Consider the following 27918-nt stretch of genomic DNA (forward strand, 5'->3'; position numbering starts at 1 on the left):
TGTGGATAGGTGGGGTAAGGAACTTTCATGCAGTTGTCGTTTTTTTCCTCAATAACCCAATCTATCTACTCATGAGCAATCTTTTCCTGGCTTACTGTGTTTAAATATACTAGCTCACACTAGTCATGCTTTACAAAAAGAAAGGGAGGGAGAAAAAAAATCAGCAAATTAGCCAGAAGTAGCTTGGTTAGTTTTCACTCCCAAAGCAGTTTAAAGATGATGAAAAGTCTGAGCAGAAAATGATAAAAGCAAAGAAAAAAAATTCTTGATGTTGTCTGAATAAACAAAAGTATTTAACCTTGAAGTGTTTTCCCTATTTTTTTCCTCTCATTTTTGCTGCAGTCCTATGTCAGAAAATGTTCCTGCTGGTAGAATGTTAGTTAAACATAAAAAGAACCAGGTTAGCTTTATGTCACATTACAGAGTAAAATTTAATTTGTGATAAGGAAAAAGAAAGTTTGAATAAAATTTAACAGTAAAACTACAGTCTTCAGAAGGAAAATGTCCACAGCTTGTTTATTCCTTTACCTACTCTAGTTTTGGTGAAACTGATGCTTAACTATACCTCTAGGAAATAGCATCTGTCTCAGGGCAATCAGCACCCATCCTGTCCTCCTCCAGAACTGGGTCAGGAGTGAATATGTAATCCGAGCTCCCCTGCACCTATGGCCTGAAGTGTCCTAGTTGCTATCATTTGCCTTGCCTCAAATCATAGCATGGGACAATCCTGCTCACTTGATACACCCTAATTTCTCTTATGTGGACCAAAAGAATGCATAGCAAGAAGACTTGAAGACTTGAAGTTCACTTTTGAGAATATATCTAGAAATAATATTTTTACAAAAAAATCAATATTTTTACAAAATGTTGTATATGTGGTAACATTATTCTCGTAGCCAGTAGTCAATAAATAAACTCATACATGTTTATTGAGAACCTCATATCTATGGATAACAAAAGGATGAGGTGGGGGAAAGACTGTTGAACAATGGTTAGGCCAGGTGAAAGTTGGATCTGCATTTAGTCAGGTAGGCTGGGAACTGTGTGGCCTATGTGGCTCAGGAAAGAAATGGCAAAAATGGGTGGTAAAGCAATTCAGATTAGTAACAGGTATTGCAGGCCCTGCCTGTGTATATAAGGTCAGTGAAAATGCACCAAAGTGATGTAAGACATGGATATAATGAGCCACATGCTATGTGGAGAAAAAAAGAAAGGGAAAAATGTAGTCAACAATGGTAGGCATTTAGTCATTAAAATACAGTAAAAAAGACAGGGAACAGGAATATGTGCTTGGTAGATGGACAAGCTAGAGTAGGAGAAGAGGAGTGCTACCAAGTGGAGATTTTGAAGCTGGAGACTTGTCTTATTGGTGAAGTCAGGAATGGCTCTATGGGTGACTGATAACAAAAATTAATAATAAGGAATCTGAGGAATCATAAACATGCATATTAACAAAACCAAGGATTAATGGACACATTAAATGGAAAGTAAGATTAAGAATCTAACACTGATTATTGCCATACATACATGGAAATGAGTCTTCAATGAAAATAAATCACTTCACTGCAAAGAAGGTGACATAAATAATTAAAATAGACTTATCTTGGACTAGAGGGTAGCTGGATCAGGATATAACCAAAAATTGCAGTGAAAAATCAGAAGAGGGCCAAATTACTCAACTCCTCAACTAAGAGTGGAGGAAAATAAGCAAAGCCTCTTGGAAATGGAGCATCACTTTCAGGAAAGACAGGGAAAAAGAAAGGAACATCAGGGCCTAAAAAGGCTAAGGGAAAAGAGGTAAAAAATATGGGTAAGGAGTAGGGTTGTAATACAGAGTAGTAGGATGGTTTTTAAAAAACTATTTTAAACATAAACATTTATTGAGCAAATCACAATGCTAAGCAATAGAGTGGAAGAGAAGCTGGAAGAATATTGCTGCTGATGATTATAAGTAAGTTCAGGAGATCTAAACATAATTAAGTGTGTGTGTGTATAATTGATAAACATAATTAAATAATTTAAAGGGTCAATGACATTGGAAAAGTGGAACTATGTCATACAAAATGAGAATTAAACTGTTACAGAATAGCTCCTTTTAAATACCAGCAAAATAGATGGTAAGATTAAGGGAGCCCTTCTGGAGTCTGGTGCTGGGAGAACAGGAAAAAAAAACAGGCTGCTCTTGAATGCCCTCTCAACAACTGTTAGCCAGGAAAACAGGAGACATGGAACATAAAGGGTAGATGGCAGGGGAGATGGGGCATACACACGATGAAGTTCTCAATTTGCAAAGATGGGAGAGGAAAAGCAGAACGCTGTTCTCATGCAGCAAGGGAATTCTAGAGGGCTACATCAGGTCAACACCAGGGAAGAGCAGGTCTGGCTCATTAATGCTGGGATAACATGCAAATAAGCAGTCCTCTCCTACATAAATACACCCACACACAGGTTGCATTCAATCTGTCTGCTACTGCTCTAAAGTGCTTGATAACAAAAGTAAAACGAAAAGAATAATACATCATATTTAGAAATGCAATATTAAAAATCCTCATGTATTTCTGAACATTGCCACAGGGCAATAGGACTCATAAAACATATTACATTATTTACCAAGCAGCCTGGCTATGAGTTTAATATGAATTATGGCATGATTTCCCTGAATAATTAATTTAGTGTTCAGAAACAGGAAACTCAGAAAACAACATGTCTAGTCCTTGGTTTCAGGAGGTGAGGTGCAGTTAGCAAATGTCAAAAGAGCCAAAGGAAAGGACAAAGGAAAACCCAGACAAAGCAGTGACTTCTTAAAAAAAAGTAATTAAAAAAAATCAAAGCTTTTGCTTTTATAGTTTGTTTAACAACTAGCAATCCTATAGACAATAGAAAAATAATTACTTTTATCTAGCATAAAAGTTTTTTTATAGGATCCATCTACACAATAAAATTGTGGCAATCCCAGGACCTTGCACAACTGTAGGCAAACAATAAAGACAAAAAGAGAACTAGATTGAATCAAAGCGAAGTGAGTGAAACAAAGATAAACTGAATTATAATCAGTGTACCCATGTATGGGGCTCTAATCGAGTGGAGGAACTTGAAGAAATGAAGTTGAGAATCTGTAATGCTACCAGACTTCCTGTAGTCAAAGAGATAGTAAACAAAGAAGGTAGGAGAGGAGAAAAGAGCAAGGTAATCCAAGCTTTCAATTATTACTCTCTTTTTAACAAAAATAAACAGTAAAAATTTTGGACATCATTATCATTCCATTGAGCATCATTGTAAGGATCTCCACTCTAACAGTTATTCTCTGGTGCTTTTTTTAAAAAGTAAAAATACATCCTTTTTAAAATCTGTTTGGATAGGCACAGTCCTTTTACTAACTTCCAAATCCTAAACAAGGAATACAAATGCGAGCAAAGGCAAATGCAGCCACTTCTCAGGGACTGAGTTAACTAGTGTCACATGGCATGAGCTCACCTGCTCTAACTCCTGGGCTCTGGCTTCCTCCTTGGCCTTGGCTTACCTCATGCTACTGGACTTTTAACTTTAATAAGACAATGGCTTCTTAACCCTGGTGTTATTTCTTGGCTTCCACACATTCTGTACATCTGTAGCCCTGACAGCTAATTTAGCTTCACTGTTGGTGAGTTTCTTTTTTTTTTTTTTTTGAGATGGAGTTTCGCTCTCGTTACCCAGGCTGGAGTGCAATGGCGCAATCTCGGCTCACCTCTGCCTCCGCCTCCTGGGTTCAGGCAATTCTCCTGCCTCAGCCTCCCGAGTAGCTGGGATCACAGGCGCACGCCACAACGCCCAGCTAATTTTTTTTGTATTTTTAGTAGAGACGGGGTTTCACCATGTTGACCAGGATGGTCTCGATCAGTTGACCTCGTGATCCACCCGCCTCAGCCTCCCAAAGTGCTGGGATTACAGGCTTGAGCCACCGCGCCTGGCCTGGTGAGTTTCTTGTTTGCTTTTGCTGCTGTCCAAATGATTCAAGGTGCTGAATGACACCATCTGTATGTTGCTAGGGGCTGAGAAGGGAGCAGTAGGAAACAATAAGTCAGGAAACATGACTGGAACAGTACTGGGTGTAGACACAGCCAATTTAAGGGAAACTTTTTGTTTCCCTTTCTCATGTGAACAGAGCTCCAACGTTTCCTCTTGGAGCTGAGTTTGATGTATGGTTTTTATGTTTTTTAAAAAACATATGCCTAAGAATTCTTCAAATACAACTTCTGCTCTATGGATAAAGCAAAAGTATAAAAGTATACTACCTGACAAGACCACTTCAATAAGATCGCCTTCCTGGATATCACTGGCCGTTTTCACCAGCTGAAGGATGTTTTCAGAGGCAGGGTCATGGCGAAAAAGCAGGATCTTATCATACATTCCATAGAAACCGCATTCAGGGAACTGCAAATACAAATAGCACAAGAGTTTAAACATCAAAATCCTTCCAAATATTTTGTTTTAAATATTTCAGGACACAAATAGAAGTTAATTAGAAAAGTTCAAAGTATCTAGATCATTAATTTTTTTTTTAATGGTAGGGTTGATATTGGGAAGACTCCAAATCAGAAAGAAAGAAATCACATAGATCATGGGAGCAGTGGTCAAGTGGTTTTCCAACTAGAGAGCAAGAAATCAAGAGAATATAAGATAAGATTAAAAGAAGTTCTGGCAGTAAAGTGGTCAAGGTTGGAAAAGGTGTGCACTTTCACATGATTTATGGCAACCCAATAACATAAAAATGGCAGTCGCTTTGTTCCAATTCTATTACACAAAATAATGGCAATTTGTTTGCAAAAAAACTGGGTCTGTCTATTTTGGCAAATTCAAAAATAAGAGATGACTCAATAAATCCAAACATACTCTGTATGTGAGCAGTAGCTTTATCTAGGTCCTTTGATCAGGAGATCAGGGGAGGCAACCCAACTCTCCCTTCTGCTGCTGCCCCTACTACATTCCATTTGGTTTTCATGTAATCTGTCAATCCACAATCTCATAAGCAGTGTAAGAAAGGTCCATCTGCAGCAGCATGGAGGGTTTTCATTAAACCAAACAACCTAGGCTAATTAGGTATGTGAAAAGGGCCCTTTTCTTGTAATGACTTTTTTAACATAATTATTGAAGATTGCTATTTCTGCCATAAACTGACATTTGTAATGTGGTGGGAAAAGATGCAAACTCAGGGAAAGAGAAAATTATCTTTCTGCATCCTGGAACTGATGAGGGATCTGACACTTATGTCAATATAGGTGGACTTTAAGAAACTGCTTTTGGGAAGAAATGTCCAGAATCTATTATCTTCTGGAGATAAAAACAATACATTATAAGTCTCTTTCTTTTTCTTAGTCATAAAATCAGGAGCTAATTTCATGTGAAACATTTTGTATAAACTAAAATAAATATGAGAACATCTTCTTGCTCTTAGGAGTCAGTGCTGATGACCAGGCTTAAAACTATTTCTGCATGTCACTTAGTGAAGTTAACTTCATTAAAAACACACACACACAACAGCTGAAATGATGTCACTGTTTCCACTGTGTTAATTAAAAGAAAAAAAAACCTAGTTCACTTTTTCTTTGGAAATATCTCCAATAATACTAGTAAAGCACAAGAAAACAAAGAGAAAATCAAAATAACATTTTCTCTGCTTTAAAAAACAATGCATACCTCATGCACTATTTTAAAAATTAACTTTATTAAAGTATTACATAACATAAATTGGATATAAGTGGATAAATCTACAAGTTTTGACAAATATAAATACCCATACAATGAAAATCACAATGAAGCCATGGGACATTTTCATCAAACCAAAAAGTTGTATTGCAATCTATGCAACCCACAATCTTAATCTCAGGCACAGATCTACTTTCTGTCACCCTTGTTTGCCTTGTCTGCCATAGAATTTCAGGTAAATGAAATCATACAACATGTTATATGTACTCTTTTCTGGCTGGCTTGCTTTGCTCACTATAAAGTTTTTGAGATTCATTCATTCATATATACTGCTTTTGAATTCTGTCTTATTTTATTACTTATTAGTATTTCATTAAATGGATCTAGCATAATTGTTCATCTGTTCACCCACAGATGGACATTGTTGATTTTTCTTTCCAATTTGCAGCTATTACAAATAAAAATGCAATGAACATTATGTACATGTGTTTCAGTGGGTACATGTTCCCATTTCTTATGGGTAAATATTCAGAAGCAGCATTGTTGAGTCATACAATAAATGCATGTCTGAGTTATACGCCTCTCCTTAATAAATATAATACCACATTATATTTATAAGTGTAGCTTTATCTTAAGCCTGCACTTCAGGTAGTGAGAACCTTCCAATGTTTTTTTTCTGTTTCAAGATTGTTTTGGATACAGGATCTCTGAATTTCCATATACATTTTAGAAATGCTTTATTGATTTCTACAAAAAGTTCTGAATGAGTGGCCAATAAAGTGGCCCATAAAGCCCACTCAATCTTGTATTTCTTTATAGACCATGCTTTTGCTAATATGTCTTTGCATAACCAAATATAACACAGATTTTTCTCCTATATTTTATCCTACATATTGCATTGTTTAAATTTTTACATTTGAGACTATGATCTACTTTGAGGTAAGTTTTGAATAGGGTAAAATATATGGATTGAGGTTCACTGTTGTGCAGACTTGGTATTTCTTCCTTAAATGTTTGGTAGAATTCTCGGCTGAAGCTATGTGAACCCGAATTTTCCCTTGCTGGAGGGCTTAAAACTTCATATTCAATATCCATATAATATACTTTAGACCTCAATTTCCTCTGTAAGTGACTTTTGGCAGTTTGTTTCTTTCCAGCCATCCATTTCATCCAAGTTGTCAAATTTATTGACATAAAGTAATTCATGATTCCCTTACTACTCTTTTAATAACCATACAGATTATAGTGATGTCTGTTCATTAGTTTCTTTTATCATTTCTTTTTTTGTTTGGTCTGGCAATAAATTTGGCAATTTTTTCAATTTTTCTTGTAATGAACCAGCTTTTGTTACATGAATTTTCTCCATTATTTTTCTATACTTAGTTTCATGAGGTTCTTCTCTTATCTTTATTACTTCCTTTCTTTAACTTAACTTTAATTTGTTCTTTTCTTCCTAGATTCTTATAGTGGAAGCTTGTATTACTGATTTGAGACATTTGAGACTTTTCTAATATGACCATTCAATGCAATAAGTACTTCAGCAATATTTCACAAATTTTGATAAAGCTGTATCTTTATTTTTTTAACTCAAAATATTTTCTCTCATACCATATATAAAAATAAATTCAAAATGGATTAAAGAATTAAATATAAGATCTAAAACTGTGAAATTACTAGAAGAGGTGGAGACAACTCCACATTGTTCTAGGCAATGATTTTCTTTTAATATGACCCAAAAGCACAAACAAAAAAAAAGCAAATATAGACAAATGTTGTAACATCAAACTAAAAAGCCTCTGCACAGCAAATAAAATGATCAACAGAGTGGTGAGACCACCTGTAGAACAACTCAATAGCAACAAAACAAATAATCCAATTTAAAAAATGGACAAAGGATCTGAATAGACATTTCTCAAAAGAAGATATACTAATGGCCAAAAGGTATATGAAAAATTGCTTAATATCACCAATCAGAGAAATGCAAACTAAAAACCACAATGAGATATTATCTTACCCCTGTTAAAATGGCTACTATAAAAACAAAACCAACAGATAACAAGTATTGATGAAAATATGGAGAAAAGAGAACCCTGTACACTATGGGGAATGTAAATAGGTACCATCACTATAAAAACAGTATAGAGATTTTTCAAAAAACTAAAAATATAACTACCATATGATCCAGCAATCTGACTTCTGGGTATCCATAGGAATATCCAGAATTGAAATGAGGAACTCAAAGAGATAACTGCATTCCCATGTTCACCACAGCATTATTCACGATAGCCAAGATATGGAATCAACCCGAGTGTCCATCAATGAATAAATATACACAGAAAATGTGGTGTATAGATACAGAATAGAATACTACTCACCCTTAGAAAGAAATACTAACATTTGGGACAACATGATTTAATCTGGAGAATAATATATTAAGTGAAATAAGCCAAGGACAGAAAAATAGCTACCATATGTGGAATCTAGGAATGCTGAATGCATAAAAGCACAGAGTAGAATAGTCATTACCAGGGGCTAAATGGTGGGTGAGAAATGGTCAGGGTGATGTTAGACAAAGGATTTAAAATTTAATTTAGGAGGAATAAATTCAAGAGATCTATTGTATAATGAGGTGACTATAGATAATAACAGTATATTGTATATTTGAAAGTCACTAAGAGTGTAGAAAAATTTAAGTGTATTCATCACACACAAAAAGGTAAGTATGTGAGGTATGCATACGTTAACTACCTTGATGTATCCATTCCACAATGTACACATATTTCAAAATATGATTCTGTACATGGTAAATATATACAATTTTTGTCAATTAAAATCATTAATTAATTTTAAATATATATAGTCTAATTTCCCTTGTGAATTTCTCTTTACCCATGGATTATTCAAAAGAATGTTGTGTAATTTCCAAATACTCAGAGATTTTTTTCCAGATATTTTTATGTTCTAAATTCCTAGTTTAATTCTGTTAAGGTCCAAATCCTACTTTGCATAAATTTGACACTTTTGCATTTCCTAAGATGTTTCATGGCCCAAGAGGTCACACTTGGTGAATATCCTATGTGCATTTGAAAATAATGTGCATTCTGCTGTTGTTGGGTGGCAAGTTCTATAAATGTCAATTAGATTAAGTTTATTGATATTGTTTTTCAGCTTTTCTATTTGCTTAATTTTCTGTTCTATAAATTAAATATTGATGTCTTCACATATACTTGTGGATTTTTTTTCTCTTTTTCCTTTCAATTCTATTATTTGCTTTAAGCATTCTGAAGCTCTGCTGTTAGGTGTATAAACAATGAAACTTGGTACATTTTCTTGAAGAATTTATCCATTTCATATTATGTGGTGTCTCCCTTTATATCTGGTATTATTTCTTGTCCTTCATGACAATACAACCATCTTAAACTTCTTTAAATGCTATGCTTCCGTGGCATTATGTTGTCATTCTTTTAATCTCTGTGTCTTTATTAACTTGTTGTACACAACATACATATGTCTCCCTCATCTTTTTGTGTAGTCTGTCAATCTCTACCTTTTTCTTTCTTTTTGTTTTTTGTTTTTTTTTTTTTGAGACTGAGTCTTGCTTTGTCACCCAGGCTGGAGTACAATAGCACAATCTCAGCTCACAGAAACCTCAACCTCCCAGGATTAAGCAATTTTCCTGCCTCTGCCTCCCTAGTAGCTGAGATTACAGGTACGCACCACCACACCTGGCTAATTTTTGTAGAGATGGGGTTTCACCATGGTAGCCATGCTGGTCTCAAACTCCTGACCTCAGGTGATCTGCCGACATTGGCCTCCCAAAGTGCTGAGACTAAAAGTGTGAGCCACTGTGCCTAGCCAACAATCTTTACCTTTTAAGTTGCTTCTATCATTTATATTTTAATGTATATGCAATTAAGATTATTACATTTCCTTTTTAGTTGTTAAATCTGTTTTTTTGTTCCCTTTTTTCCTTTTCTATATTATTTGATATTGAGAATTTGTTTGTACTTTACTTCTTTTTATCTTGCTCCTGGTTTATTACCCAGCTGTACTTCCTTGTATAATGATCTTATTCTACTTCACATACAAAACAATGACCTTAAAACCATATAGTTCCATTTCCCTTCTTTCTTCCTTTATGTTATTTTTCTAGGTCTTTTAAATACACAAATGTTAGAAAAACTAAAATAGAATACTTTTTGCATTAAACAATTATCTTTAAAAAATAAATTTTAAAATAAAAAATATTTTATTTTACTATTTCTGGCACTATTTAGGGATTTGTATAGATCCAAGTTTTCACATGGTATCATTTTCTTCCATCTGATGGATTTTCTTTATTATAGCTTGATGGCAAAAACTTTTCTCAGATTTTCCCTCTGAAAATTATGCCAGATATAGGTAAAAGGGGGATAAAGGCAGAAAACCACATAACTACATTGCCATGTATGTACCTAGGCAACAATCCTGCATGCTCTGAACATGTACCCTGGAACCTAAACCTAAAGTGAAATATATATATATATTTCACAAGTTCTTGGTCGGGACTCAAGATGGCGCAGTGAGAACAACCCAGGATTGAAGCTCTCGGTGAATGCGCGAAGGGTGAGTCAAGGCCACATTTCCAGACGGATGTTTGTTGCCCACAGAACGAAGAAATTCCCAGATATAAAAGAGATGTGGGACGCCAGGCAGAGGTTTTGGCTGGTGCAGCCGGGGCTGTAGCACAGCGGCCCTCCACAGCACTCCGCACAAAGTGCACTGGTCCGGGTGCCCTGTTGAACCAGCAAACTGAGACATGAGAGGGCAGATTGGCATATCTATCTGACTGAACGGGACTTGGACAGTGAGCCAGGCCAGGAGATTCCAGGGAAGTAGCGTTTGGGATAGCACAGCGGGACAAACAAAATGGGTGGAGATTCCAAATGCTCTGGGTGGAGAGTTTCATGCAGGCACAGCTGAACCCAGAATGGTGCAGCTCGGTGGGGGAGGGGCGTCTGCCATTACTGAGGCAATCCGCCCCTACTGGGGCAACCCGCCACAACAGAGAGACTCCACTGCAGGGCGTAGCCCATGGCAGCAGGGCAGAGACCGCAGCAGCAGGGCAGAGCCTGCAGCAACAGGATGAACCTCACACCAGCAGGGCGGAGCCTCGGCAGGCAAATAGTGACTAGACTGCCTCCAAGTTGGGCAGGACAGCGCAACAGACACTCAAAAAGAAAGCCCCAACCCCCGAGACACAGCATCTGAGAAAAAAAGGGTTTTTCTAATGAGTTCTGCTGCAGCAGAATTAAATGTAGCAGCCTAACAGCCCTGAATAAACAACAGAGCCCACAGCTCAGCACTTGAGCTCCTATAAAGTACAGACTGTCTCCTCAAGCAGCTCCCTGAGCCCTCTATATCCAAAAGACTGACAGTTGGCAGGCATCATTCTGGAACAAAGATAGCAGAAAAAGAAACTGGTAGCATCCCTCACTGTTCCACAGCTGCTATAGGTGCACCCCAGACAAGCAGGGCCTGGAGTGAACCTCAGCAGTCATACTGTGGAGGGGCTAGATTGGTAGAAGGAAAACCAAGTAACAGAAATACTTCATCATCAACAATCTGGGGGTCCACTCAGAGACCCAATCGAAAACTTAGCAACTACTCAGAAGACAGGTGGATATATCCACAAACATGGGAGGAAACCAGCGCAAAAAGGAAGAAAACACCCAAAACCAGAAAACCTCGCCTCCTACCAAGGACCAAAATTCCACACCAGCAAGGGAACAAAGCTGGACGGAGAATGACTCTGACGAAATGACGGAATTAGACTTCAGAAAGTGGATAATGAGAAACATTTGTGAGCTAAAAGAACATGTTTTAAATCAATGCAAAGAAACTAAGAACCTTGAAAAAAGATTTGAGAAAATGATAATAAGAATGGATACCTTACAGAGGAATATGAATGAATGAAAGGAGCTGAAAAAAACAAAACGAGAACTTCGCAAAGTGTGCACAAGTTTCAACAGCCGAATTGACCAAGCAGAAGAAAGAATATCAGAAGTCGAAGATTAATTCAATGAAATAAAATGAGAAACCAAGATCAGAGAAAAAAGCACAAAAAGGAATGAACAAAGTCTCCAAGAAATGTGGGACTATGTGAAGAGACCTAACCTACGTTTGACAGGTGTACCAGAAGGGGCTGAAGGGAATGAATTCAAGCTGGAAAATACTCTTCAGAACATTATCCAGGAAAATTACCCCCACCTAGCAAGACAGGCCAACACTCAAATGAAGAAAATAGAGAGAACACCACAAAGATATTCCTCAAGAACAGCAACCCCAAGGCATATAATTGTCAGATTCAACAAGGGTGAAAAAAAGGAGAAAATACTAAGGGCAGCCAGAGAGAAAGGTCGGGTCACCCACAAAGGGAAGCCGATCAGACTCACAGCAGATCTCTCGGCAGAAACACTACAAGCCAGAAGAGAGTGGGGGCCAATATTCAAAACCTTAAAGAAAAGAACTTTCAACCCAGAATTTCATATCCAGCCAAACTGAGCTTCAGAAGTGAAGGAAAAATAAAATCCTTTGCAAACAAGCAAGTACTCAGACAGTTTGTCACCACCAGGCCTGCTTTACAAGAGCCCCTGAAAGAAGCACTACACATAGAAAGAAACAACCAGTACCAGCCATTCCAAAATCACACTGAATGCTAAAGAGCATCAACATAATGAAGAATCTACAACAACTAACAGGTAAAACAGCCAGCTAGCATCAAAATGGCAGTATCAAATTCACACATAACAATATTAAGCCTAAATGTAAATGGACTAAATGCACCAATCAAAAGACACAGACTGGCAAATTGGATAAAAATCCAAAACCCTTCAGTGTGCTGTATCCAGGAAACCCATCTCACATGCAAGGATACACAAAGGCTCAAAATAAAGGGATGGAGGAAGATTTACCAAGCAAATGGAGAGCAAAAAAAAGCAGGAGTTGCAATTCTCATCTCAGATAAAATAGACTTTAAAGCAACAAAGATCAAAAGAGACAAAGAAGGCCATTACATAATGGTAAAAGGATCGATACAACAAGAAGAGCTAACAATCCTAAATATATATGGACCCAATGCAGGAGCACCCAGATACATAAGGCAAGTTCTTAATGACTTCCAAAGAGACTTAGACTCCCACACAATAATAGTGGGAGACTTTAACACTCCACTGTCAATATTAGACAGATCAACCAGACAGAAAATCAACAAGGATATCCAGGGCTTGAACTCAGACCTGGAGCAAGAAAACCTGATAGACATTTACAGAACTCTCCACCCCAAATCCACAGAATATACATTCTTCTCAGCATCACATCACACTTACTCTAAAATTGACCACATAATTGGAAGTAAAGCACTCCTCAGCAAATGCAAAACAACTGAAATCATAACAAACAGCCTCTCAGACCATAGTGCAATCAAGTTAGAACTCAGAATTCATAAACCAACCCAGAACCGCACAGCTTCACGGAAACTGAACAATTGGCTCTTGAATATTGATTGGATAAACAATGAAATGAAGGCAGAAATAAAGAATTTCTTCAAAACCAACGAGAACGAAGACACAACATACCAGAATCTCTGGGACGCATTTAAAGCAGTCTCTACAGGAAAATATATAGCAATAAGTGCCCATATGAGGAGAATGGCGAGATCCAAAATTGACACCCTATCATCAAAATTGAAAGAGCTAGAGGAGCAAGATCAAAAAAACTCAAAACACAGCAGAAGACAAGAAATAACTAAGATCAGAGCTGAACTGAAGGAGATTGAGACACGAAAAACCCTTCAAAAAATCAATAAATCCAAGAGCTGGTTTTTTGAAAAGATCAAAAAAATAGACCACTAACCAGATTGATTAAAAAGAAAAGTGAGAACAACCAAAGAGATGCAATAAAAAATGATAAAGGGGAAATCACCACAGATTCCACAGAAATTCAAACCATCATCAGAGAATATTACAAACAACTCTATGCTCATAAACTAGTAAACCTGGAAGAAATGGATAAATTCCTGGACTCTTGTGTCCTCCCAAGCCTAAACCAGGAGGAAGCTGAAACTACGAATAGACCAATAACAAGGTCAGAAGTCGAGGCAGCAATTAAAACCCTACCACACAAAAAAAGCCCAGGTCCAGATGGGTTCACAGCCAAATTCTACCAGACACACAAAGAGGAGCTGGTACCATTCCTTCTGAAACTATTCCAAATAATCCAAAAAGAGAGAATCCTTCCCAAATCATTTTATGAGACCAACATCACCCTGATACCAAAACCAGGCAGAGACCCAACAAGAAAAGAAAACTTCAGGCCAATATCCATGATGAACATATGCAAAAATCTTCAATAAAATATTGGCAAGCCGATTGCAACAGCAAATCAAAAAACTTATTCATCATGATCAAGTAGCATTCATCCTGGGGATGCAAGGCTGGTTCAACATACGCAAGTCTATAAACGTAATTCACCACATAAACAGAACCAAAAACAAAAACCACGATTATCTCCATTGACGCAGAGAAGGCATTTGACAAAATTCAACAGCACTTTATGCTAAAAACCCTCAATAAACTCGGTATCAATGGAACGTATCTCAAAGTAATAAAAGCTATTTATGACAAACCAACAGCCAATATCATACTGAACGGGCAAAAACTGGAAGCATTCCCTCTGAAATCCGGCACTAGACAAGGATGCCCTCTTTCACCACTCCTATTCAATATAGTACTGGAAGTTCTAGCCAGAGCAATCAGGCAAGAAAAAGAAATAAAGGGTATTCAAATAGGAAAGAAGGAAGCCAAATTGTGTCTATTTGCAAACGACATGATAGTATACCTAGAAGATCCCATCGTCTCAGCCCAAAAACTCCTGAAACTGATAAGCAACTTCAGCAAAGTCTCAGGATATAAAATCAATGTGCAAAAATCACAGCATTCCTCTACACCAATAACAGACTTAAAGAAAACCAAATCAAGAACGAACTGCCATTCACAATTGCTACAAAAAGAATAAAATACCTAGGAATACAACTCACTAGGAACGTAAGGGACCTCTTCAAGGAAAACTACAAACCACTGCTCAGCAAAATAAGAGAGGACAAAACAAATGGAGAAACATTCCATGTTCATGGTTAGGAAGAATTAATATCGTGTAAATGGCTATACTGCCCAAAGTAATTTACAGAATCAACACTATCCCCATCAAGCTACCATTGACTTTCTTCACAGAACTGGAAAAAACCACCATGAACTTCATATGGAGCCAAAAGAGAGCCCTCATAGCCAAGTCAATTCTAAGCAAAAAGAACACAGTGGGGGGCATCACACTACCGGATTTCAAACTATACTACAAGGCTACAGTAATCAAAACAGCATGGTACTGGTACCAAAACAGAGATATAGACCAATGGAACAAAACAGAGGCACCGGAGGCAACACAACATATCTACAACTATACAATCTTTGATAAACCTGACAAAAACAAGCAATGGGGAAAGGATTCCCTGTTTAATAACTGGTGTTGGGAAAACTGGCTAGCCATGTGCAGAAAGCAGAAACTGGACCCCTTCCTGACACCTTACACTAAAATTAACCCCAGATGGATTAAAGACTTAAACATAAGACCTGTCACCATAAAAACCCTAGAAGAAAATCTAGGCAAAACATCTAGGACATTGGAGTAGGCAAGGACTTCATGAACAAAACACCAAAAGCATTGGCAACAAAAGCCAAAATAGACAAATGGGACCTAATCAAACTCCACAGCTTCTGCACGGCAAAAGAAACAGTCACTAGAGTGAATCAGCAAACAACAGAATGGGAAAAAATTTTTGCAGTTTACCCCTGTGACAAAGGGGTGATATCCAGAACTTACAAAGAACTCAAACAGATTTACAGAAAAAAAAACAAGCCCATTCAAAAGTGGGCAAAGGATATGAACAGACACTTTATGAAAGAAGACATCTATGAGGCCAACAATCATATGAAAAAATGCTCATCATCACTGGTCATCAGAGAGATGCAAATCAAAACCACATTGAGATACCATCTCACGCCAGTTAGAATGGCGATCATTAAAAAATCTGGAGACAGATGCTGGAGAGGATGTGGAGAAAAAGGAACACTTTTACACTGTTGTTGAGAGTGTATGTTAGTTCAACCATTGTGGAAGACAGTGTGGCGATTCCTCAAGGCCTTAGAAATAGAAATTCCATTTGACCCAGCAATCCGATTGCTGGGTATATATCCAAAGGACTATAAATCGGTCTACTATAAGGACATATGCACACGAATGTTCATTGCAGCACTGTATACAGTAGCAAAGATCTGGAGTCAACCCAAATGCCCATTGATGATAGACTGGATTGGGAAAATGTGGCACATATACACCATGGAATATTATGCAGCAATCAGAAATGATGAGTTCGTGTCGTTTTCTAGGGACATGGATGAATCTGGAGAACATCATTCTCCGCAAACTGACAGAAGAACAGAAAATGAAATACTGCATATTCTCACTCATAGGCGGGTGATGAAAAATGAGAACACATGGACACAGGGAGGGGAGTACTAAGCACTAAGGTCTATTGTGGGGAAAAGGGGAGGGCCAGCGAGGGGGGGAGCTGGGGAGGGATTGCCTGGGGAGAAATGCCAAATGTGGGTGAAGGGGAGAAAAAAAGCAAAACACACTGCCATGTGTGTACCTATGCAACTGTCTTCCATGTTCTGCACATGTACCCTAAAACCTAAAATGCAATAAAAAATTAAAAAAAAAAAAAAAAAGAAGTTGAACATAACAATGAATGTTTTCAAGTGGGGGTATGTGCAGAAAAGAGTAAACAGACCACGGCTAATTGCTATCCTTTAAAAAGCCTGCTTTCAGCCAGGCACTGTGGCTCACGCCTGTAATCCCAGCACTTTGGGAGTCCAAGGCAGGCAGATCACCTGAGGTTGGGAGTTCACCATCAGCCTGTCCAACATGGCAAAACCCCATCTCTTCTAAAAATACAAAAATTAGCTGGGTGCCATGGTGCATATCTGCGATCTCAGCTAGTTGGAAGGCTGAGACAGGAGAATCGTTTGAACCTGGGAGGCGGAGGTTCAGAGCCGAGATCTCGCCACTGCACTCTAGCCTGGGTGACAGAGTGAGTCTCCATCTCAAGAAAAGAAAGGAAAGAAAGAAAGAAAGCCTGCTTGCAAGGTTGCCCATTTACTGGTGTCAAGCAACTTAGATTTTGGGGAGGGTTTTCACCCTAACTGGTCAGTGTGCATAAACTGTGCAAACAATATGATTTGTGCTGAACCTCTGCTTTCCTTCTGGGAGTTTAGAATTTGGGAAGGTGCTAAGCAAAGGCTACCTATGTGACCAGCCTCTGATAAGAGCCCTGATTGCTGGGTCTCTAATGAGCTCACCTGGTTGGTGACATTTCACACATGTTGTCACAACTCATTGCTGGGGGGGAATTAAGCATGTCCTGTGTGAGTCTCCTGGGAGAGGACTCTGGAAGCTTGTGCCTGGTCTTCCCTGGACTTTGTCCCATGTACCCTTCCCCTTTGCTGATGGTTCTTGGTATTCTTTCACTGTAATAAATCGTAGCTGTGAGTGCAACTATAAAAAAAAATTCTTATCTCATTTTTTTAGAAAGCTATTTTTGTTGTATATAGAGTTGTATGTTAATGCTTTTAGTCCTTTAAAATGTAATTCCCTTGTCTCCTGCTTTGAATTATTTCTGATGAGAAGTATAGGTTATCTGATCCCGTTTGCAAGGTTTTTTCTTCCCTAATTATTTTAGAGTTTTAATCTTCATCAATGACTTTAAGCTATTTGATAGTGATATGCCTCAAAGTGATTTTTGTTGTTGTTGTTACTGTTTATCTTGGTTGAGGTTCATTGTGCTTTGATCCATAGATTTATAGACTTTATGACATTTAGAAAGTTTTTACCATCATTTTTGTGTTATTGGGAGGTTCAATCTGGATAATTTATATTGCTGTATCTATAGGTTCACTGACATTTTCTATTGCAATGTCGAAACTACCATTTAAGTATACGGCTCTCACGCTGCTATAAAGAAATATCTGAGGCTAGGTACTTTCTAAAGAAAAGAGGTTTAATTGACTCACAGTTCAGCATGGTTGGGGAGGCCTCAGGAAACTTACAATCATGGCAAAGGTAAAGGAGAAGCAAGGCACCTTCTTCACAAGGCAGCAGGAGAAGTAAGGAGCAAAGGGGAAGAACCCTTATAAAATCATCAGATTTCCTAAGAACTCACTTCATTATCATCAGAACAGCATAGGGAAACTGCCCATGTGATTCAGTTACCTCCACCTGGTAATCTCCTTGACACATGGGGATTATGGGGATTACAATTCAAGGTGAGACTTGGCTGGGGACACAAAGCCTAACCATATATACCCAGTAAATCTTGCATATAAACATTATATTTGGTTCTTTCATATGTGTTCCCTTTTTCTCCTTAGTATGTTCATGTTTTCATTTAAATCCTTGATTTATTTTTCTATCAAGTCTATCACCATATCATTTCTGGTCTGTTTAAATTAACTGTTTACATTCTGGTTTTGAGTCATACATTCCTGCTTTTTTTTTTTTTTTTTGAGTCAGACTCTTGCTCTGTCACCCAGGCTAGAGTGCAATGGCATGATCTCAGCTCACTGCAACCTCCATCTCCCAGATTCAAACAATTCTCCTGCCTCAGCCTCCCAAATAGCTAGGATTACAGGTGCCTGCCACCATGCCAGGCTAATTTTTGTATTTTTAGTAGAGATAGAGAAGACTTTTTGCCATATTGGCCAGGCTGGTCTCAAACTCTGGACCTTGTGATCCGCCCAACTTGCCCTTCCAAAGTGCTGGAATTACAGGCATGAACCACCACATCTGGCCTCCTGCTTTTTTACATGTGTACTTTGTAAGTTAGATGCCTGATATTATGAATTAATATGAGCAGTTGGACTTTGCTGTCTTCTCTTAATGGATATTGGTATTTGTCTTGGCAAAACATTAAGTTAACTGCAGATCGGTTTTATCCTTTCAAGGCTTATTTTTAAGCTTTGTTAGGACAGCTCTGTAACAATCCCTTGTTCTAGGGATTCGTTTATTCCTAGTACTAACGACTCTTTGAACATTTCCAAATATTCTCCCAAGTGTTTACTGAACGTTCTCCTATTTGCTTGATAGAAACTCAAATGTCTCTCAGCCCTATGAGAGCCCTAAGAAGTGATCATTTCACAGCTTACCAACAGCTGCTCTTTGTCCTGCCTTATAGAGTTCCACCCTATGCATACACAACTGTATTCAATCAAATACCAGACTAGATCCTTACACAGATTTCTGGAGCTCTTTCTTTGTATAAGTCCAAACTTTCCATTATGACTCCACCAAAATCCTGTTAGCTTGGTCTCCCTGAGCTCTTATCTCTGTCTTCTTTAAGCAGTCAGACAATGAGGCTCTCACTTTCTACACTAACACTCTGGATCCTGCGGCTAGGCAGGAAGCTCAGGTGTTTGTAGTACTTACCTTGTTTATCTTTTCTGAGGGATCACATTACTGTACTGTATGTTGGCCAATGTCTAAAACCAGATTTTATAAATTTTGTATTGTTTCCCTATTTGTTTAGAGCAAGAGGACATGTCTCAAACCAGTTATTCCTGATGCACTTTCAAAATAGAGAATAGTAATATTGCCTACTCAACACTTTGACTATTTAATTCCATGTAAACTGCATTTTGCAAGAAAAGTGAAAGAAAAAGGCAATCTCCATAATTGGTAAGAGTGCATTTTTAGGATTAGCAATAAAATGAAATAAAAATACAAAATGTATAAATTATATAACTCTCAGACTCCAGTTTGAGCTACACTGGGTAGAACTTTAACAGTTAAAAAGGTGGTCCTTGATCAGAAAACAAATACTTATTAAAATGCAGGACTTTAATTAAGACACAGGTCCTTTTTCCAAATCCTTTTCCAAACCTTGGGTAGCAAATTCTGATTTAAAAGAGTAGAAAAAAAAATTCAAGGGATTCAGTCTTTGGGCTAGGGTAAGAAAATAACAGCTGGAGAGAAAGATGAAACAGCAAACCATTTCTCTGAAGAATAGCTCAACTTTTTAGCGACTTCTAACTCATGTGTTGTCAATTTGCTTCTGTGATTCAAGAGTCAGGTGGGAAAACTGAAGAGGCTCAGGAGACAAGGGTTCTACCAGCTCAACACCATTCCAGTGCAATCTGGTCTCATTTACATGCATCTTGCTTTCTTCAAGGACCTCTCTATATTCCATTTCTCTGTTTCTGTACTGCTGACATTTGAACCTCACATATTGCATTATGCTTTTTTGTAAAACGACAGTTACAATGTAATAAATAATTTCGTGTTCAAGTCAGGCTTAAATGCCTCACATCCTAATTATTATGATGTTTCTTTCTAAGGGTGGCTGAGAAGACATTAAAAAATTAGGTAGAATAATACCAAAATATGGTGCACATATTAAAGCTATCGTTTAAACATTATATTTTTCAATGAAGATAGTGTTACAAGTGATCATAAAGGTAATCTGTGCAATATCAAAATGACTAAAGTATGAATATTCTCTCTCCTATATCCATCTTACGGGTTCACAGACATGGCTCTTTTCCCTCCAAGCCATTCAGAAACAGGTTGTAGAGGCCTATGAAGTAGGTCACACAAATGAACATGGAGGCCTAGCTTCTGAGGACAGTTGTCACGGTAGCAGAAGCTGAAGGTTTACATTTTTTAAAATTGTTCCTTTTATTATTAAATAAAAATATGCATATTGATCTTTAACTGTTAAGAGAAAAATCTTAACAACACATCTACCTAAACAAACTATATGCAATAAAACTTACCAAAATTTTACTTTAAAATGCTGTCTGGAAGGCGAAAAGTATACTGAGAACTGCCTGACAACTGAAAAGAGAACATATTGGGGGAACACACTCAGAACAGCATGCCCTAATTTGGTCATAATCATCTATTTTTATGTGAAGGTGTGTGAGCTTTGAAATCTGAAAACCCTCATTAAACTAAACAGGCTTTCAGAAAGGTTCAGAGGCTTGTAAACTCAGCTGGAGCTTATTACAAGATCAGTTGTGTATTTCTCAGAGGCTTTGTGGTTGTGAGTGCAAACATCTGAGATAAGCGATTTCAAGCTCTCTCCAAGCTTGAATCTAACAAAACTGGCCACTGTGAAAATATGACCAACAATCCAGGCACTGGTCCTAAGCTCGTTAATTCCACCCTATGCTGGAAACCTTTATGCTGTTGTGTGTATCATTTGGCATTTCTGACCACAGAGCACAATTTACTGTTAGATTTCACTATAAATTCATGGTTGGCCAGACAATGTGCTCCAGAGTAGAATAAATACATGTTTTAATGAGTAGCTGAAATGTGACCTGGCCAATGGGAAACCTAAGGAACAAAGGGTGCTTTCCATAGTTAGGCCAATCACAAAGGGCAAGCAATACTAGGAACAAATTAATGTGTGACTCAGTCAAGTGGAAAAAAAGAAAAAAATAGACTATGGCCCAATTAGGAAATGAAAATACTCTGGCAGTTTACTTTTTCTAAAAGGTGAAGATTCAATAACAGTCCTGAAATTAAATTATTCTGCTCAATAATGGAATATATCAGGCAGTTGGATAATGCAGTCTTCTTATTAAATATGATTCTCAAGTCATTTTCCAGGAACTCTTCCTTTCCACAATAATAAGTGACATGACTGTTCGCTCTTAATGACCAAAGAAATTTAAAAGGTACTTTCACTTTCTAATAGGGCTGAAATACTCCTGAAGTTTTGTCCCAGGAGTAGATAGACAATAAGGACACATTGTGTGATCAACTGTTTTAACAAGAGTGCTTAAAAATTGGGTGAAAAATGTCTCTGAACTCTCTTGGTGGAGTAGTTCTAGCATTCAGCTGTAAGGGACAGTCCAGAACTGTTTTGAAAGTGGTATATCCTTAGGTCTAATGGATCATTTGAAAGACCCAAGACAGTAATCACAAACCTGTATTATTAACTTCTGTCCAGGAAATAAAACCATCCCCTTTTTAACCACTTTTACAATTAAAAAAATCATCTAATAGCAGACTATGAAGATTTACATATATCAATGAAAAAACAACAAATACTTACTGAACTGGGTGATTATCACATACGCAGCACTATAGCTGTAACAACAAAAATGTATAGGGATTGTTTAAGCCCACCAATAGCATTAACACTAGAGTTCCACTTAGAAACCAGGTTATAAAGTATAAATGAAAGAAGAAAAAGAGAACCTGAATAATCTATTATTATTTGGAGACATTTATAAAGTTTCTTCAAGTTTGGCTACAGGGTTTTATTTAATGATTTTTCCACACTGTGACCACACAGCTCTGTATCAAGTTTCTGAATGTAATCTTAAGAGACAGAAACTAGAAAAATAAGACTTTCCTTTTCCTTCCCTTTCTTCCACCTTTCTCCCTCCCTTCTCCACCTATGCCAATTCCTTACCACCACCACCACCTCCTGCCAAAGTAGTCAGAAAATGAATGGTGTTCTACCATACAATAACTAAAAGCCACCATCGAAGACAGGGCTTTGCCATCTCTCCTAGTGACAACTTACACTTTAGACTCTTGGTTGAATTACAGAGGTCTCTGTCCAGAAAATCTGACTTGTGAAGATAAATCTGTAATACCTATTACCTATTATAATAAAATATTCTTTAAAATATTTTAACTTTTTTTAATTTTTTAAACCCATTTTACTTTGTTATTTTTCTGGGCCACAGGCATGCTGTTCAAATGCAGATAACTCAGAAAAATCTCACACCTGGCCATGCCCCTTCTGTAGTTCTTTGTTTCACACCAGCAACTGCAATCATGTAAACTTCTGTTCCACAAACCCAATTCTTCTTTTTGTTTTTTTTGTTTTTCTGAGACAGGGTCTCACTCTGTTGCTCAGGCTGGAGTGCGGGGCAATCTTGGCTCACTGCAACCTCCACCTCCCAGGTTGAAGTGATTCTTCTCCCTCAGCCTCTGGAGTAGCTGAGATTACAGGTGTGCTCTACCATGCCTTGCTAATTTTGGTATTTTTAGTAGAGACATGGTTTCACCATGTTAGCCAGGCTGATTTCAAACTCCTTGCTTCAAGTGATCCCGCAGCCTTCACCTCCCAAAGTGCTCGGAGTACAGGCATGAGCCACCATGCTGAGCTCCAATTCTTCTTTTGAAAAGGAATGCCTAACACCAGGTGTCTATCAACTTCAGAAATCTTCAAGGTCCAAATTTAGAAATACTAAAGTCACTCTAGTTAGTCTTCCTCTCTTCATTGTATTGACAAAATAACTTCCTTTTCTCATTCAGGACAGGACTTTAATTTACTCCACTCTGTTTTCCTAAAGGCAGAGCCTAGAATCTGACCCACAGACTATCTTCTGCTTACATTTCTTTTTTAACCACTCTTCTTTCTATTAAGTTCAAAATCTGATTATTCAAAAAACTATTTTCATTCACAATTTTAAATTTGCACGTTAACTTTAACCCCTCTATTTCCATTACAGAAAAAATAAAATAAAATAAATGAGAAAAGATATATAAGACAAAAAGAAATGTGTCTCATTAAAGAAAGGTCTGCTTGGAATCTTTTGAAATTAAAGTTTTGACTGAATGTGAAATGGCAGATTTTGGCTACCAGATTCTAAAGTTTGTTGTATTACAAGATATAGAAATACGCTTATAACTTGAACTCGCTTAACCTTTTGGAAATAAAGCTAGACTATAAATCCTTCTTCCCTGGGCATGCAAATATGTTGATGTTTTGTATCAAGTATAGCTAAAGAAGTCTAATAAATTATAGGTTTCTCTTTAAGGCAACAGATACCAGAAGTGACTCAGTGAGATACTTAATAATTGGCAAAAAACTTCTTTTATTTTAATTTGAATAACATGTGATCTATTAAAAAGACAAAAGCAATCAAATGACTTAATAAATCATTAACTCCAATGCAGCAATTTCTGTGTATAGACTTCGTGGAGGTAGTTTAAATCATAATTTTGTTGTATATAACTTTTAAGTTTTAAAATAAATGTTCATATCAAGCAATTACAGGAGGTAATAATTAATGAGAGCCACACTACCATTGTGTAAAAACATATTATCATGCATTATACCCTGACAGATTACTAGTTAGTGATAGCTATTAGAAGTCTTAGTAGACACTTTGAAATTATTCACACAACAATAATTAGGCGTGTGGATGTGCAGCTTGGAAATGAAAAAATTGTACTTCACACTTCACAATCTTTGTCTCACTCTGAATAAAATTGTTACTATAGCATAATAAAAATTTTTTAAATTTCAAAAAGGCTGAATGTTTGTTAACAAATTAAAAACAATAGACGCATGTACTGAACAAAATGAAGTCTACGACAACAACTAAAAAAGTTTAACCAAAAGTTAATAATCATTAACTTTAGAGAAAACTCATTTTAGATATAAGTAAGTTGATGTTCAGAACATATAAAGGAATGTATTCAAGGTGTCAGTGCTAGGTCGTGCCAGAATAATAGCTAAGAGCTAGTCTCTTGAATCTTACTCCTTGATCTTTCCTCTCAGTTCTGCTTCTCTTAGAAAGGAAATACAAAAAGAATGGCTAAATGTCAGTTCATTCAGAACTGAAATCACGGAGCACTTTTCTTTGCCAGAAAGCCCTGGACATAGGCTTTTGGATTTTGAATAAAACCAAAGTAAACGATTTAATGAGCTTTGTAGCAGCTGTTCCTGGCTATCTTCAGTTCTACTATTCAATGCAGCAATCCCATTACTGGGTATATGCCCAGAGAACTATAAATCATTCAACTATAAAGGCATATGCACATGAATGTTCATTGCAGCACTATTCACAATAGCAAAGACAAGGAAGCAACCTAAACGCCCATCTATGACAGACTGGATTTTAAAAACATGTGGTACATATACACCACAGAATACGATGCAGTCATGAAAAAGAACAAGTTCATGTCTTTTGCAGGATGGAGCTGCATGCCATTATTCTTAGCAAACTAACAGAAACAAAAAATCAAATACCACATCTTCTCACTTATAAACAGAAGGTAAATGATGAGAACTTATGGACACAAAGAAAGGAACAACAGACACTGGGGCCTAATTGAGGGTGGAGGGTAGGAGGAAGTAGAGGAACAGAAAAAAGTTCCTAGTACCTGGGTAAAATTGTTTATATGAAAAACCCTCATAATAGAATTTGCAAATATATATATATATATATATATATATATATATATATATATACACTTGCATACATACTTATACTTGTTTGTATGTTTATGACTTCACTAACTGTCTTCCAGGACCACTGCAGAGACTGAATGAATAAACATATGTAAAGTAATTACAATCAGGCCAGACCCATAGTAAATGCTTCATAAATGTTTCTTGTTATTGTAGGTAGCCATGACCTTGAGAAGTTCTTCTAGGCCACTCTGTTCTGATTAAAAAACTTCAGATAAGGAATGACACAGCCACATATATCAGGTACACTTAATGGTGATATTTTTGCTTAGCTTCTATAGCTTCAATACCACTCACATGATTTCTAATTGGCTCTACCTAAGTCCCCAAAACCAAAAAGGCTAAAAATTAAGGTTTTTCTTAACTTCCATTTTGTTAATTTTACTAATATATTATATTCATTATATCTATATATCTTGTTTTTCATCAAAATTAACCTATATTCAGTGACAAATTAATTTTTTTAAAAACCCCTTCTTTTATTAATATGACATTTTTGCATTAATCCATGTATTGTGCTAGAATCAAACAACGGCCATAGATTTGGATACTGGCATTGATTCAGTAGAATTCCATTGTTCTGACTGTGCTGCAAATGATCCCTTGGTTCCAAGGATAAAATTCTCATTTCCCGAAGCCAAATCTCCAAGGAGCTGGTGTATTTCTTTCTTCTTTGTACCGATAAGAGGGCAGAGCAACTGATTTAAAGGATTGAAATAAAAACAATTTCTCTCATTTACTTTGATGTTCTTTGAGACAGGGAAGAATTTTTTCTCCTCTTGTAAGATCTATACGGCTTCTGGGAAAAAATTGCTGTAGTATGTAGGAGAGGAAGAAAGAGCTAAAGACAATAAAACCACCTGCCACCCCAACGTAAGTGACATTTATTATTTTGGTCTTTCCATTGACTCCCAATGGCCAGATGTCCTCAGCTGAACTAACTGCCAATAGCAGATTTTCGACCTGCCTACAGAGACCTTTCTATGCTTATATTAAAAGGATATCTGCAAAGGTTCCATGAATATTTCTGATGTTTGGGAACTAGATTCAGGATAGTAGGTCATAGAGAAATGTATCGTACTTTCAGCAAATCTGACTAATGGTCTGTTGCTGTCTCCCTTAAAGACAGATATAATTTACAAAGACTAAATGTAAAGAGCAGTGAAAAAGATCAAGTTATACTTTACACCATAAAAGGCTGGAATAAAGAATGCAATATCGAGAAAAAAAATCTATAGATGTTCATGTTCTTTGTTTCAGGATACAGTAAAAAACAAATATCAAGGTAAAATATTATACCGTGACTATGCATAAAATAGTGAATTCCTTTAATTTTTCATGCATATAATCAATAAATATGTATCTATGCTAATATAAAATAACTTCAGTTTTATTAGAGAAACAATAGCAGCTTACCTATGAGAACTGTATTATACCTTGTGACATAAGTTGTTCCAATACAAGTCTGTATCTTCATTTTATTTGGTAACTGGGAACACAGCAATAAACAATACAGACAAAGAGCCCTTACCCTCATGAAGGTCTGAGATATGCTTTGTTTTCCCTGCCTAAAATTCTTGAGTTTCATAAGATTGCCACAGTTAATCCCCAAAAAACTAACATCTTGACTTTCTTCAACTTACTCCCTTTATATTTCTGTAATCCAATTTCCTTATAATCACAAGAGTGTAAAGGAGTGAGAGTGAGAAATTTTTTAAGCAAGACATTTTAAGAGAAGTTTCTTTGCCTTTAAAAAAGGGCAGAACAAATTGTCTCTGTTTGCAGATGACATGATTGTATATTTAGAAAACCCCATCATCTCAGGCAAAAATCTCAAGCTGACAAGCAACTTCAGCAAAGTCTCAGGATACAAAATCAATGTGCAAAAATCACAAGCATTCCTACACATCAATAATAGAGAGCCAAATCATGAGTGAATTCCCATTCACAATTGCTACAAAGAGAATAAAATACCTAGGAATACAACTTAGAAGGAATGTGTTCTCCTCTTCAAGGAGAACTACAAACCACTGCTCAAGGAAACAAGAGAGAGCACAAACAAATGGAAAAACATCTCAGGCTCATGGAAATGAAGAATCAATATCATGAAAATGACCATACTGCCCAAATCAACTTATAGATTCAATACTATCTCCATCAAGCTACCACTGCCTTTCTTCGCAGAATTAGAAAAAACTACCTTAAATTTCATATGAAATCAAAAAAGAGCACAGGAATGGAAAATCAAACACTGCATGTTCTCATTCATAAGTGGGAGTTGAACAATGAGAACACATGGACACAGGGAGGGGAACATCATACACTGGGGCCTGTCAGGGCCTGGGGGCTAGGGGAGGGATGGCATTAGGAGAAATACCTAATGTGGATGACGGGTTGATGGATGTAGCAAACCACCATGGCACGTGTGTACCCATGTAACAAACATGCACATCCTGCACATGTACCCCAGAACTTAAAGTATAATAAAAAAATCTATAAACACATACATACATACATACATACATACATACGTACATACATACATACATAAAATCTCCACACAAGCTCTTTGAAGGCAGTGATCTCATCTTGTATCACTTTAGTACCCTGTCAGCACTATGTCCAAAATCAGCAATAAATGAATGTTTTCAGGAAAAAAATTAAAACATAATAAAATAAAATAGGGCAGGACAAACTCCTCTTGAGAGAAATCTAGTTTACAACTGAGATACCTGAGAAATCTAGGCTCGTGAATAGGCCAGCAACTGGAAGTTCTCAAAAATCTTTATTGTATTCTAGAAAACCTGGGAGTGTAGAAGAGGGCTGCATGAATGTATCATTTTATCTAGATTGAGTCACAGTAT

General features: G+C 37.0%; 1 protein-coding gene across 5 annotated transcripts in view; it reads right to left on the reverse strand.

The window, feature by feature from the left end:
- Nucleotides 1–27918, reverse strand: part of PRKD1 (protein kinase D1) — a 386482-nt gene that overhangs the window by 154650 nt on the left and 203914 nt on the right. For all 5 annotated transcript variants that reach the window (XM_035260258.3, XM_035260257.3, XM_009005881.5 and 2 more), the window contains one exon: nucleotides 4272–4410. In XM_035260258.3, the coding sequence (XP_035116149.1) occupies nucleotides 4272–4410 (139 nt within the window). The remainder of the gene's footprint in view (nucleotides 1–4271; nucleotides 4411–27918) is intronic.

Source organism: Callithrix jacchus, chromosome 8 (assembly GCF_049354715.1).
Source record: "Callithrix jacchus isolate 240 chromosome 8, calJac240_pri, whole genome shotgun sequence".
NCBI lineage: Eukaryota > Metazoa > Chordata > Mammalia > Primates > Cebidae > Callithrix > Callithrix jacchus.